A 15,081-nucleotide genomic window follows, 5' to 3' on the forward strand; every position below is an offset into this window, starting at 1 on the left:
CATACAGAAAGGACAAACATTGACGTGACATTCATGCCAATGAGAGTTTTAACACTTGGACCTGTAGCCTGAAAGTTAGAATTCAAATACTCAGATTCACATGTTTGTATCTTTCTATCAATATGTACTGCAGGAAGATTTTTTGGTAAATGAAGTTTTGCCTTTCAGGTTAAATTAGTTCTAAGCTGCAGCCGCAAAAGCAGCGTGTACTCTGTGGTCTGGAAGATAAAAACAGCCTCTCTGGTTCTGCTGAATGTCTGTGTGGTTTTTCAGCGATATGAAGAGCGTGCTTCAGGACTCGGAGCTGAGTCTTCTGCAGCGCTGCCTCCTGGTGTCACGGTGGGTTCTCCTTCTTTGTAAAGTCTTTGTTAATCTTCAGATTGCACTATGTTAAATGATGCTAAAGGACGAATAAGTTAAAGAAAATTAAAAGTTATAGGAGCTCAAATCATTAGTGAGCATATTACTAAGAAAATAAAGTTCCTTGTAAAACAGAAGAATCCTTCAGAGAGAGATTTTCCTCTCCTGAACGTGTCTGACATGTTGTGGTTGACTCTAGGTTGTTCGGGGATGAGTCCGACCTTAACTTCTGGACAGTGGCGTCCCACTACCTGCAGCTGTTTGCCCAGGCTCGTCAGCTAAGCGTGACCTCTGAAGGGGGGAGTGAAGAAACCCAGCCGCCGTCTCAGAACCACCTGGACATTTGCCACGACATTTTGTGCGAGAGTTCTTACTTCCAGGTCAGTAGAAAGAGAGGCACGTCAGGTAGTTTTACTTGTTTCTTCATCTTCCACTGAGAAAAGATCCCAAATCCAGCTGAAAGACAATAAAGTTTGTGATTATGAAGTATCAAAATGTTAAAACGTTACAGACTTATGTTTTTCTGCAAAGTGCTGTAGTTTCCTCTGTTGTCTCACTCAGTTCATGACTCATTTCGTCACATTTCTCCGACTCATAAGTGTTTTAACATTAATATTTGGAAGTCATCTTCTCCACTTGATTCACTCAACAGAAGTTCCAGCTGGATCGAGTTCACTTGCAGGAGGTGAAGAGGTCCAGTTATGAACACACCAAGAAATGTGCTGACCAGCTCCTCCTGCTGGGTCAGGTAGGTACAACACCATCCCATCACCTAAACCAGCGGTTCTCAGACTTCATTTTTGTGCGAGAGCCATTAAGGATTCCTATTGCAAAGTTTCTGAATCTAGATTCTAAATTCTCACATAGTTTGCAACGTGAGGCCTGATCCGTTTTGTTTTAATCCAGCTTTAAAGAACAGCGTTCCACTTCTCAACCGTGCATACACTCAGATTAATTGTAAATGGATCATAATCTGGCGCAGAGAGGCCTGTCCACAACCCAGCATGACCTTCCTGAGTGTGTACACCAGATTAAAATTGTTACCGCTCACAGTTCCCAGTGCTTGCCTGCCTCAGGTGTTGTCTTATGTCTCTCAGACCGACCGGGCGGTGCAGTTGCTGCTGGAGACGAGTGCAGATAACCCCAGCTACTACTGCGATTCACTCAAAGCCTGCCTAGTGACCACCATCACCTCCTCGGGCCCTTCACAGTCTACAATCAAGCTAGTGGCCACCAATATGATTGCTAATGGCAAACTGGCAGGTAATTATCACAACCTGTTATCTGCTTTGTCAGTTTAAATGAGCCAAATGCAGAAAGTGTGAGTCTCAGCGGTTTGTCTCTTCTTAACACATATCTGTGGACTGTTTTGACTTTGTTGCAGAGGGAGTCCAGTTGTTGTGTCTGATTGACAAGGCGGCGGACGCCTGCCGCTACCTGCAGACCTACGGGGAGTGGAACCGAGCGGTGTGGCTCGCTAAGGTAACTCAGCAGTTCTGGGATCGGAGGCTGAAGTAGTGGGTCGACGGAAGAAGACCCACTACATTTGCCTGTTGTCTGACGGTGTGAATCTCTGGGTTTCCAGGTGCGCCTGAGCCCAGCAGAAGGCTCCGACGTGCTGAAGCGCTGGGCAGAGCACCTGTGCTCCCCTCAGGTCAACCAGAAATCCAAAGCCATCCTGGTGCTGCTGTCCCTGGGCTGCTTTTACAAAGTGGGAGAGATGCTGCACAGGTGAGAGAATTGATTTAAATAAGTATCTATTTGTAGTTATTTAAATGAATTACATGCGATAAGAATATTATTTAAAACCTTTTTATATAATATTTGATAAACGAGCTTGATTCAGTTTTTAAAAAGGTTGTCAGGCTTTTTATAATTGGATTTATTTTCATCTTGTGATTTTAAAATCAAAATCTCTAAATTTGTGTATTGAGGATGCGACTTGCCCTGTACCTTTGATCAATCTAATGCTGGTACCACTCTGCCTTCCCCACAGCTTTTGCTCAGGTTTCTGAGCAAGAGCTGCTCAGAGTTGATGAATGCTTCATAATCACACGTGAAGCATTGGTTTATGGCTAATGTTCTAACCTCCTTCTGTGTCTTTCTTTTCTTTTCTTTTCCACCTGCCTTGGCAGTATGAGGTACTTTGATCGCGCCGCCCTCTTCATTGAGGCTTGTTTGAAATCTGGGGTAATGGAGGCCAATGACTCTTCCAATATCCTTTTTTTGAAATCTCACTACAGCACTCATTGGGTCTCAATGATGCTTAGGTCGCTTTTTGTTTTTGTTTGTTTAGGCCAGTTTATACATATTGAAACACCACTCTTTACGAGTGCCTTAGAATTTCCTCGAGTGTTTGCACGTAGTGCTGTGTCCTCCTTAACCCGTCGCTGCACATAAACTCATCGAGGCTGCGTTTCTGGACTTTGCACGGCTGCTGCGTTCGCTGGGCCTGCGGGAGGGCGCCGCTCTGTGGGCGTCGCGGGCCGGCAGCGCCGGAGAGCAGCTGATGGAGGAGCTCTTCCAGGGGGAAGGTGGCGTTCCCGAAGCCGTACTTGGCGAAGACGAGGTGGAAGTGGGACTGGAGAGCACAGAGTGAGCGGGTGTCTATCAGAACTCGATCATTATGAATGAACTCTGGATCGGCATCCGGGAGATTCATGCTCATCACCTCTGCATCTCTGAGGAGAGGGGATGCGAGGCGTTTATTCCTTGTGAGGTTTTTACTGGAAGCTACCTGCGTCTGTGGCTGTGATGAGGTTGAGGTGATGTAAACGGTCTGTGTGTGTATGTGTGTGTGTTCATGTGTAAATGCATGTAACGGCCCAAGAAGAAACACTTTGTGTCCCCATCACCTCTTTGTCACTCCATGTTGCTTCCATTTAAATCCCTGAATGTTTGTTTTACAAATGGTTACTTTCCGTGATGGTTTTGGTGATGTCAGAGTACTACTGTAGCTCTATGGGTGTCACTGAAAAAAATGATCTCTGTCCTTTTGAAAGTGTGTTGTAGCGGTGCCCCATGGGTGACTTTCTTGATTCATGAATTGCACTTTTAATTTCACACCTAAGACTTTATAATTTGATTGGAGATCTTGCTTTAACTGGCCATGTGATTATGCACAAATACACAAAAGCAACTTGTTCTTTGAGTCACTCACCAAAACCTGACTTTTCCTGATTTGTCAGTTTGATACGAGAACTGTCACCACAGTGATGACGTGAATTAGACGCATGATGTATCTTAATCCATTCCAGTTATCTTTTAGCATCCTTTCGGCTGTTTCTATGGACACTTGCAACAGTTTGCCATCTGTGTTTTTGATGTTACGGTAATGACGTTTGCTACAAACAGAGCTATCAAGCTGTTAATCAGACCTCTGAAACGTTTAACCAGTCTGTGCTGCTTTCTGAAATAATCCCTTGCATTCATTCATTCATTCCACTTAGACCTTTTAAACTTTTGTCATCTTACAACCGCAAAATTAATTGCAGTTTATTGGGATTATACATGACAGAGTAACACAAAGTAGCACATGATTGTGCAGCTGTGCATATCCTGAGTAAAGATATCCTGCACAGTTTTCTTATCTAAAATGCTCAAACTCAATCAGAAGAGAATATCTGTGGACATCTGTTTTCAAGTCCTTCATACAGATTTACCTCTGGACTTTGACAGGACCATTTTGACACATGACATGTTGGTGATCGCCAGCTAGAAGCTGAACTTCCACCCCAGTCCAAAGCTTGGTGAAGACTCTAATAGGTTTTCTCCTTATTTATTCGACTCAATCATCTGTGGTCAGCTTCCCACAGCATGATGCTGCCACCACCAGATTTCACTGTGGGGTAGGTGTGTTCAGGGTGATGTGCAGTGTGAGTTTTCTGCCTCACAAGTGATTTTTGAAGTCGACTGGTTCTGATTTGTGCAAATATTTTTGCCTTCCACACAATTATGCACTATTTATATGCTAATCTATCGTATGAAATCCCAATAAAATAGATTAAAGTTTGTGGTTATAATACAACGACAATAAAAAAGTATAAGAGGTGGGAATACTTTTGCACTGCCACCCGTTCTTCGCTGTCCCGCCTGGTTCTTTACATGCTAAACATATCCTGAAGATCCAAACCATCAGCGTAATGTTGCAAAGATTTTATAGTGTTTGTGATTTAAAAAAAAGAAGAAAAAGAACAGTTTCTTACTTTTAGTGTTGATGTGTTTCATAAACACACCAGTGGTGTTTCATGTAATCCGTGCTACTGTAAAAAACTGGAACAGTGTTGCTATGGTAACCCACGTCCACTGACTGCTCCGCCTAACACTACTCGTGATTAGCTGTAGTGTATCTTACTCTGTGTGAGGGCATCGTGGAGACGTGTACTGGTCTTCTTTTCCTTTTGACGAAATGTTTAACAACATTCTGCTGCTTTTCTTTATATGTACAATGAAATTATACTGCTGAAAATCCTGGCACGTAGACATGTCTTTAACTGTATATTTTCTAAGAAGAAGAATCCATAATGTTTATCTTTTTTTCTTTGTCTATTGTTAAAATCGTGATTCTGATGCTTCATGGCAAGATAAAGAATTATATGTGTATATGAATGGTAATAAAAAATGTCTTCAAGGTTTGTTTTTGTTTTTTTTTTTCTTCTCACTCGCTTACATGAATGTTAACACAAGAGGGCACTCTTGTCTCTTAAAATAAAGCTAAACACCTCCAGCACTTTGTGATAATACCAGAAAGGCTGACACTCTGGGAATTCCAACCCAGGTAGGCTGAATTTTAATGTTCGCTCATTTATCAGCCTGTCCTTGAAGTGAATTAGTCCCAGCGTGAGCCACTTCCGCAGTTAATTAACTTCTTTTCTGCTCGGGAGGCAGACCAACAGCTGGCCTCAGCTCGCTGCCCAGGTCTAACCGTTTTCTCCCTTTTCATCGCCTCGGATTTATTCTTCGATCTGTATTCTCCTTCTCTTCCTTGCCCCCTCCCCCCCCAGTAAAGAAAAAAAAAATCTTGACACAAAGAGAAGAAAAACTGTCTGGAACACACAGGGCTCCCAAATGACTTGTTTGTGCTCCTTTTAATGGCTTGATGAATAACTGCCGGAGAGCTGTTACAGCCAGATCATCTGTATGCATGCAGGGCCTCGCCGCAGGTTTTCTCCTACAGCCACCCTGCTACCTAAAACAGCGACTCCGATCCAGCTGACCTGACTTTATAGCTCCCTTTTCCAACTTACTGCTTCTTTTCTCCTTTTTTTTTTTTTTTTTGCACCTAAATGCATCCTGGCAGACTTATGCCTTCGCCGCACCTCCTCCATTGATTTCCTTGAAGGCTTGTTTCCATCCGCTGCTTGGCCCCTTCTGAAACTGGAATAAAAGCAGGCAGGTCCTGAGACCCAAAGCTGTGAGAAGCACTTAAAGGGCTCTGGTCTGTTTCATGCACAGGCTGAAAATCAGCAGCAGACACCAGTAAATATTATTGGGCTTTTATGTTATAGACCACTGGTACAACAGTAAATATTTTCCATTTCATTTCCAAAGTACATTTTCCAAGTACTTCTATTATTTTTTTTGACAGTAGTGCAATAGATCTTGAACATTTTCAGAAAAAAATATGTAATTAGCAGTTGGGTTGAATAAAGAATAAAGTATGATGACCTTTATTCTTTTTTTTCCCCCTGATGCTTTCATGAAAAATAAACTTGGAAGTTTGAAAATTAGCTGAAATGTTCCTAGAAGAGGAAAATCTTGAGCTTTCTCCCCATCCTGCATGGCCCCCCTTACACATACATGCACTCAAAACTATGTGTAAGTGGATTCAACTTGATCTCAGTTTAATCAGTTGATCTGTGAGGACATCAGTGAAGAAACAGGATTGTGGAAACCAATGAGTTTGGCGTCACAGCAAGTCAGCCAAGACGTGGACAAAGATGGTATTAATCCGAGAAGATTAGCTTCTAAAGCCACAGCTCAGGTGGGAGGACCTGGACATGACATGTTCATCATGTGACATGGAAGTTATTTCTTATAGAAGTGTCAATAAGAAAGCCATTTGAATTCCCATTTGCCAATTTTCACAAACCATAAATGTGGGACGTTTTAGCGTACATCTAAAAACGTTTAGATGTTTTTGACAGATACTACGTAAGATAATCTTTGTGATGAAGCACACACTGCAGTGTGTGTAGAACATGCTGGTAGCAGGTCATCATGTTTCCATGAGCGTCTTTCCCTCCTCGCTGAATCCAGGCTGGGCAGGTCCGAACCTGCTCGCACAACTTACAGAAAACCCAGCTGTTTATCTTCATTTTATGGGTTGTTCAGCAGTTTGTCTCCTAATCCTCACTCAGGGTTTCCTCTCAGATCTTTACTTTGTTGCTATGCAATCACTTTGTTCCCCTAATACCTCTCTAGAGGAGTTTTGAGTAGTTTTTGGCGGCCTTGTCCCAGGTAGTGCTTTTGTTTCACTCGTGTCTTTTTAACTTGTGTTAAAAAGTGGTGGAAATTAATTCATTTTTTGCTGATCTGATGCTGAAACTGTCATTTTTCTAAACTCCAGTCTGCCAAACAGAAAGCGGAACTGCTGAAGGTCATACGAGTTCCTCACCGCTGTAAAACGTCTCCCCACCCACATCTTGGGCTATCGCTTTGCATCACAGGGGCCCAGAGTTCCCTGTTTCATCTGAAATTCACAGCCAGTCACTCCTTCCATTGGCAAGACGTAGTTTCCCTTTCTGCTATTGGTTCAAGCTTCCTGTTTACCCGAAAGTCTTGAGGCTCCGGTTGGCTGTTGAAGTGGTGCTGGGGCCCACGCTGGGGGCTCCAGGTGATGTTTATGTTGGAAGCGTTTAGGCCCCCAGCTTTATGTGAACTCATTTAGATGAATGTCAGAGTGTTCAGCAGACCATGCTCTTACTTAACCACAACGCCACAATGCTCCCATTTTAAAACAGCATTAAGTGTGGATACGGGCCTACTGAACAACAGGATCTATGGTACATTAACGAATGATAAACGACTGGTAATAGCTGCCAGACAGGATCATTATTTTAGAAACTCCTACCTTTTTTGTGTCCTGGCCGTGTGTGTGTTGAGATAACCTTTTATCTGCTGTGCAAGAAGTAAAGGGAGCATTGTGTCAGGAGCATAGGGGCACCTATTGTGGCTCCACTTTCACTTTCCAAGAAATAATGACTTCACTTGATTTCATGAAATAAGAAAAATATATCTCTATATCGGGATAATAGCAGTTCATTTATTCTGGGCTATTAAGAGATGAAAATAAGCCCAGAAAACTACAATGTTATTCTTCTTTCGTAAAATCGAGTACTTTTCCTGCTCTAATACTTCTCGGGATTTATATTTTTTATTCTTTTAAGTTACAAAAAAGTAATGAACTAAATGAAAGAAATGAAACTAAATTAATTCAACAAATAGCTACGTATAAAAACTGTTGTGCCAAAAGGTATGACCGTGATGCAAAAATAAATAAATCCTTGTTCACTGGTTTCCTGTGCAACAAAAATCACATCGTGTTCTTTTACATGAGATAAGATGAGGATGTGATGAGAAAAGAAAAAAAAAAGAAAAATTGGTAACACTTTATTTGAAGGGGGTGAATAAGACTGACATGACACTGTCATAAACATGACATAACACCTGTCATGAACATGAATAAGCCTTCATGAATATTTATGACTGTTGTCATAAAGCGTCATTCGGTAAATTATGACACTTTTAATACAAAGTTGACATTATTCAATATGTCTTTGTTATGACAACTTCACATTAACCAAGAAATCATTACTGTTTAAACTTTATCTTTACTAACATAAAGTTACCTCATTTTTAAAGTGCAATCAGTAATACTTTATAACAAATTTATATCAGTAATGATTTCCTGGTTAATGTCAAGTTGTCATAACAGACATTTTGAATAATGTCAACTTTGGATTAAATGTGTCATAATTTACCGAATGACGCTTTATGACAGTCATAAATATTCATGAAGGCTTATTCATGTTTATGACAGTGTCATGTCAGTCTTATTCACCCCCTTCAAATAAAGTGTTACCGAAAAAGGTATGTGTCTCCAGGTTGAACACTGACTGTCTTTCTGTTATGAAAAAATATTTACCCTTGACTTTTGCGACATACATCCCACTTTAAGAATGGTTTAGCAAGCTTATATCTCTAGGTTCTCTAGTAAGAGTCAGTCTTGCAGTGAATCTGAAGAGGCCTCTGACTAAAGATGCTGTTGCTGGCCCATGACTGTCATACATGACTGTTATGACATGCTAACAGCTCGATTTCTGGGCAGCAGAGGTTATATTTCCCACATGTCCTGGATGACACCATCAGTTGTTGGTAAGCATTGCTAATCCACCTCATTTGCTTTTTCTTCTCCTCTGTACATATCTGTCTGGAGCAGTGTTCAAGCTATTATCAAAGTGGGTGTTTTTCTTAAGAAGGGATATGAGAGCTAAACTGTTTATGAATAACTGTAAAAACGTTACATTTCCACCATGAATGTAACACCTCCAACAATAACTTACTGTGGCTAAACAGACTGGCAGCAATTCATCTTAACTTGCTAGTAAGTAAACTAAAATTAATATTAAAGAACACACTTAAATACTCTAAAATCAATCATCACAGCCTCACAGAACCTGAAAACTCAAAACATACAAAGACAAGATCAAGAGGGATTTGGAGATGTTTATAAGACGTCATGTGTTGGCTGGAGCAGGAGGGTTTTTTTTTTTGTAGTGCCAGGCTTTTGCAGCTCCTGCAGAAACTGAAGCTCATCAGTAAATGGTCCTCAGAGAACAATCGGGATGTGCACCACAGTAAGATGACGGATGGCTCTGATTCGCGTTGCATTGTGAGAGAGACATTCATGTTTCTTTTAGACCGACATGCATCACATCCGTGGAAATCTCCAAACTATCTCGGAGCAGGAGGCTTACCTGACACAGTGAACGCCTCATATAGCAGGAAATCCACACTGCTGAGTCAACAAGCCAAAACCGACGCAGCTGAAAGATCAGATGTTGACAAAGCTTAAAGTACGTTCAGCCTCGCTATGGATGTATATGTTTTAATGTTTAATGACAAATGGCTTCTGCTTAAAGATTCTCTTGAGGATTTAGCATCTAAACAATGAGGCGATGAGAGACAAGCTCAAGCAGGAGACAACATTAAGCCCACCAGTCACAAAGGAACCAGGGGGAGACAAAAACCCAAACTTGGGATTTCACGACTCCAAAACATGTTTCTCTGTGTTTTTATTGTAGTTAAATGGTGAGCCCTGAGGTGATAGAGATGCCATAGACGCCCCCTGCAACAACAAGGCCCTCCGCAGTCTAATGGCCACCATCCTTTGAGAGATTAGAGGAAGGCTGCTGTGATTATGAAGGAAATGGCCTTTTATGAGCTGCTGCTCACAAGGCCAGCTGGGCTGGGGTCCGCACAGATCAGGGTATTCCCTTTCATCAGCAGACAGTGGCAGCCAGGAGAGGAAGTAAAGGATACCTGCACTGTTGCTGATCTACTTCCTGCGTCGCTGTGCATGCACGTGTGTTTGTGTGAGCCAGCGCTACGCGTCCTCAGCGCGCGAATGTACAGAGCGATCCCAGTTTAGCTGCTCTGGCCTCTTTCCTGTGAGCACAGAGGGACCAGCCTGCTGCGTGTGGCTCTCTGTCACCGAGCTGCAGACTGTGCATTTCCTCCTCGTCGCAGTCTGAGCGGACACACCGAAGACGTGTGTGTGTGTGTGTGTATGTGTGTGTGTGTGTGTGTGTTAGAGAGCGGTGGGCTGATTTGCTGTGGCCCCTGCAGACCTTCCCTCCTGGGGATAAGCACGTGCTACGCTGCCATAGGAGAACCAGGATCAGTCTCAGGCCTTGCTCCAGTGGATCCAAAGAGGAAAACATCCACATGGCTGTTCAGTTCAGAATGTAATCCATAACAGATTTACAGCACGCAGAAACTATTAGCTCTGATTTATTACTGCAGCTTCTGACTGGATTCACTTATTGTACTTCACAAAGTGTGTATTTATGCACTGGGTGCCTCAAAGACCAAAATTGCTGTTGTTGATATTAATGTGTAAATAATTAAACGTCCAAAGATGAGAACATGAGGTTCAAGCATCATTTAATGTGGGGGAACTTTAAGGGTTCATCTGGTGCGGGAAGATTTCAGTTGGCATGAGTTTTTGTCTCCTGATTATTATTTTCTGATTTTACTTTTTATTGTTTGTTCAAAATAAATAAATTAATTAAATAAAAAAAAGTATTTGAAATTCACTGTTGAGGGTGAGTAAAAGTATTCACTGCACTGCTTTTACATTTTGCCATGTCACAATTACAAACTTCAATGGATTATATATACAATTTAAACAAACACAAAATACTGTAAAGTGAAATTATTATTCTTAAAAATGGGTCTTGCATTTTTATTCAGGCGCCTTACTGGATACTTTGCAGAAACCAACCATTCACAGAATGTATTGATGGTGAATGGAGAGTTTCTCGGCACAGGCTCCTTGTTGGATTTATATCACATCTGAACTTTGACTGGGACATTCTAACACGATTCTGCTCTGATCTTTCTCGTTCCACTGCATCTCTTTCTGCATGTTTGTCCTACTGAAAGATCAACCTGTTTTGCTGCCTCTAACAAATTTAGCTATTTCTTCGAACAATGGTTTTCTTGCCACTCTTCCACAAAAGCCAGGTTTTTGTTCTGTCAACAGATTCTTCCATCCAGTTCCTCCAGAGTTACAGTCAACCTCTTGGCTGCTTCTCTGAATAATAATCTCCACTGTTTCACTTTAGCTGGACCACCATCTTTAAGTTTGTATTCAGAAATGAAACGCTCTTTAATTTCTGTGTGATGAATTGAAAATGACAGATATTCAAAATGTGGAATATAATTTTACAACCTTACTCTACTTAAACTTCTCAATAAATATTTTCTATCAAACCTCTGAGGCCTTCACTGAACAGATGGATTTATACTGTAAGTTAGTTGGAGTTTTCTGCCAAATATAGAACCATTGGAGTAATCAGGAGTCTGATTACACATCCTCCATCGTTTTACGTATTTATTAGCAAAACATTTTGTAAACTGTGTGTCATTTTCCTTCCCAGTCACAATTATACACTACTTTGTTGATCTTTCACATAAAATCCCAATAAAATATATTAAAGTTTGTTGCTAAAAACATATTGAGCAAGGCACTATGTATGCTTTAGTTTATAAAAAGGACAAAACTATTTTTTGTCAATCCACTAGGGGGCAGCAGAGGCATTGGAAATGTTTGAAAATTTTTTTGATGCCACACTTTTCCCTCCAGTTTCCAGATGCACCTTATAGACTTTATGTTATATATTACTTTTTTTTAATGGTGTAGATTTAGTTTTTTATGCATTACAATCAAAATGTATTCTGATAAGTCTTTATTAATAAAATGCTTCATTCAGCAGTTGAGTCATTTCCACACGTTTTTCTTTCTCTCTTTTTTTTACCCTCTGTCCATTGTAGCTGTAGTTCACCTGGGTGACATGCATTACTTTGACAGAACATCAACCAAAAGGTGCAGGTCCATTTTTGTTTGTTTGTGCATAACGGCGCCAAGCCCCCCCTCCTATCTCTGGGACAATCTTTCCCCGCTGCAGCATGCTGCCTAATCTGGGAATCAGTGTGGTTGGTGACTCCATGCTGTACATAAAACTCCCTGCGCAAGGAAAACTCTTGTCAGACACCATCCACAGAAGCCCCGGCTTGATTCGTTTGAGTAAACTTTGAGTGATATTTGATGCAGCACAGCTGGAAGAAATGCTGGCATCCTGGAAATGTATGACATCAGACTAGACAAAAGTCTAAGAGACAGGGAGAAGAAAGAGAGGTGGCGTAGGGGGGACTGAAAGGTTAAAATGATCAGGAGATGGAGTGGGGGTTTGCTGGATGACAGAAGAAGTAAAAGGAAGGCGGTGTGAGGGAAGGCGGTGTGCTGACCGCGTTTTGGAAGCGTTTTGATGTAATCTCTTCTGATGTGCAGGTAAAGCTGGCTTCTGCACGCTGCTGCACCAGGTATACGTGCAAATAACACGCTCTGCACTGATCTGCTGCTCTGTGTGCGTGTGTGTGCTCTGAACGCCTTGTTGCAACTCAGTCTGGCTTATGAAAGAGGGAAATAAGGCGTAGATATTCCTTTTATTTATCTGTGAGGTCTCACCTTCAGTTGGGTCATCTCCAAATGCCACCATGGGATCACTAATACCAGCTTTGTTCAGCAAGATTATTCTATTATGGTAATGTAGGTTAAATCTCACATTTTCCTTCTTTCTTGGGCCAGCCTCAACTGTCTTTCCACTCCCATAAAGAGGTTCAGGACCACATCGGAAGAGCGGCCTACTGTACATCTACTTTTCTTTATATTTTAAGAAGACTCAGGTTATTATTTGTGGTGTCTTGTGTCATACATTACATAAATGTAGTGATCATTTATTTTATTTTTTACCTAGATATTGTAATAGACCGACACTAAAAATTGCTTTGCACATTTTTCTTTGCTAGATACCAATACACTCTTCATCGGGTTGAACGGAGAGGGCATGATTTGTTCCAGAAGATGTGCATTATTATTATTATTATTATTATTGTTATTATTATTATTATTATTTCCACAAATAGTTCTTTTCATGTTGACCAATAGAGTTCAGTTTTGTTTTCTCTGGACCAGAGCAGGAATGTGCTTGTATGTCAATATGGAATTAAATATTTATCACAATATTAATGATAAAAGTTATGAACAAGATATTTAAAAAATGGATTAGTCATTTTTCACAGCCAGAAATCAACTTCCATACTTTTATCCCTGACCTATCTGCTGTGTCCCTGTGTTCACGATCCTCTAACGAACCTCTGAGACGTTCACAGAACAGCTGGATTTATGCTGAGATCACATATCACACAGAGTCCATTTACTAATTAGATGATTTCTCAAGGTATTTGGTTTCACTAGATTTTATTTAAAAGTATCTGATTATAATTGAGCTAAACAGATGTGCAAACCAGACGTTTTTGATTTCTATGTGAAAAAAAAAGCAATCCTGATACATCTACCTTCTACTTTTGAATACTTTTGAGAGGCGTGAAGTTTGTGACATGTTGAAAGCCTAGTGTTTGTCTAAACTCTGTTGATCGTGCAGGATAAATGTTATAGTGACCAGTCCATCAGCTTGTGGGAAGACTGACATTTGGAGAAAAATGATGAAGAAGCAGAAAATATATATGATTGTTTTTCCAAGTCTGTGAAGCAAATATACAAATTAATTCAAGGGAAAGCCTTTTCAGCTCTTTGCAATGCTATTTTTAAACAATTTGCAAAACCATAAGCTTGATTAATTCAGCTCCATCCTCGGATGTGGTACCTAATGTTTGTGTGTAATCACTTTTCATGATTCCTGCAATTTAGAGGAGCAGGAAAAGGCAGTCCAAGAGACTGTGCAAAATTAGATAAAGATGCCACGATGTTCTGCCTGACCAGGATAAATTTCAGTGGGGAAAATAGCATCAGAGATTTGGAAAGATTTGGAAATCATCCGTGGCACTTCTTTAGTCACTGGAATGCCCTCTGGGAAAAGGTTTACTGTGCAGTCCCATGCTGAGAAGAAGGAGGTGATGGCTGCCAGAGCGGGCCTTTGGGCCATGCAATGACTTGGTGCGTATCCAGCACTGTTCTCTCCACTGAGATTGTTCTGTCTCCCCTTTGGGCACCACATCAGTTTTACCCAGCGGCTGCATCAGAGCCCCTAATCCCTGCGGCCTGGGAACAGCTCCAACTTGCAGTTTCTTAAAATGCCTCAGTTTGTTCATTATTAGATGCTATGAAATACACTTAGGAACATATGGTTGGGGAACTGAATGGTAACTGGCAAATAGGGCAGTGATAAATCTGAAATAATGAAACAGGGCTCTAAGTGGAACCAGGAGGGCTCTGCTGACCCATAATCAGGGAAACTTGATAGGCCTGGGTTTACCAGGAAAACCCGATTCACCACGATGTGGGGCGCCCTGGTGCTCTACCACCGTCCCAGCTTTATACTGGGACAATAAACTGGTTGAGCATGAGAGAAATGCATCATTTATCTTTCATGAAGAGCTGCAATGAAGATCTAAAGTCCATACTGGGACTCTTGGTAAAGCTGTATGATAAAAAAAAAAAAAAAAAAAAATCATTGTATATGATAGAATAAAATCAAACTGAAATAGCTTAGAAACCTTCCAACTTCAATTTGAGTACATAAATGCAGATAGGACAAATACCATAATCCGAAACAAATGTTTTAACAAAATGAACTGTGACACGGTTGTTGGTAAGGCAAGACAACTTTATTTCGTTTAGCATCATTCATACATGAAAGAGATTTACAAGAATAAAGGTAAGATAGATGAAGGGATTAAATTAAAGACACAAAATATAAGAATTACACAAAAAGACAGAAGTAAATAATACTACAGATTCAGTTTTTGTTTTCAGGATGCTGATGGAGCGAAGTCCAATGGCGGCTTAGTCTTTGTAGGTTTAGAGAAAATGCATGGTAATTTTTCCACATGCTTCGTATCCTTTCTGAGTTCATTTAGAGTGAACTCTGACCTGTGTGCTCATCTTCATTATGGACGTACTGTGTTACGTGTTGG

At 41.0% G+C, this 15,081-nt stretch overlaps 1 protein-coding gene across 2 annotated transcripts; it reads left to right on the forward strand.

The window, feature by feature from the left end:
- Positions 1–24: 24 nt before the first annotated feature.
- On the forward strand, positions 25–10,173 carry LOC106957874 (WD repeat-containing protein 11-like). Of its 2 annotated transcripts, XR_001427047.1 has the most exons (9): positions 25–339; positions 560–740; positions 1,013–1,108; positions 1,458–1,623; positions 1,745–1,842; positions 1,946–2,091; positions 2,496–2,575; positions 2,757–3,141; positions 10,131–10,173. XR_001427047.1 is itself a non-coding variant. In XM_015049407.1 (8 exons), exons 1-8 carry the CDS (start codon positions 254–256, stop codon positions 2,957–2,959), a joined length of 1,056 nt encoding a protein of 351 aa, XP_014904893.1. In that variant the 5' UTR covers positions 25–253; the 3' UTR covers positions 2,960–4,994. The 2 variants fall into 2 exon arrangements, 1 of the variants encoding a protein (XP_014904893.1); XM_015049407.1 differs by lacking the exon at positions 10,131–10,173 and having other exon boundaries at positions 2,757–4,994.
- The last annotated feature ends 4,908 nt before the right edge of the window (positions 10,174–15,081 follow it).

This window comes from Poecilia latipinna, unplaced genomic scaffold, assembly GCF_001443285.1.
Source record: "Poecilia latipinna isolate Pla-1442-1.1 unplaced genomic scaffold, P_latipinna-1.0 Scaffold945, whole genome shotgun sequence".
In the NCBI taxonomy this organism is placed as follows: Eukaryota; Metazoa; Chordata; class Actinopteri; order Cyprinodontiformes; family Poeciliidae; genus Poecilia; species Poecilia latipinna.

What these genes read in the sequence shown, in the direction of transcription:
- LOC106957874 (XM_015049407.1), top strand. Translation starts at nt 254, where the DNA reads ATGTCTGTGTGGTTTTTCAGCGATATGAAGAGCGTGCTTCAGGACTCG. An exon ending in GAGCGGTGTGGCTCGCTAAG is followed by an intron (nt 1,843 to 1,945) that starts GTAACTCAGCAG and finishes CTGGGTTTCCAG; the next exon opens with GTGCGCCTGAGCCCAGCAGA. An exon ending in GTGGGAGAGATGCTGCACAG is followed by an intron (nt 2,092 to 2,495) that starts GTGAGAGAATTG and finishes CTGCCTTGGCAG; the next exon opens with TATGAGGTACTTTGATCGCG.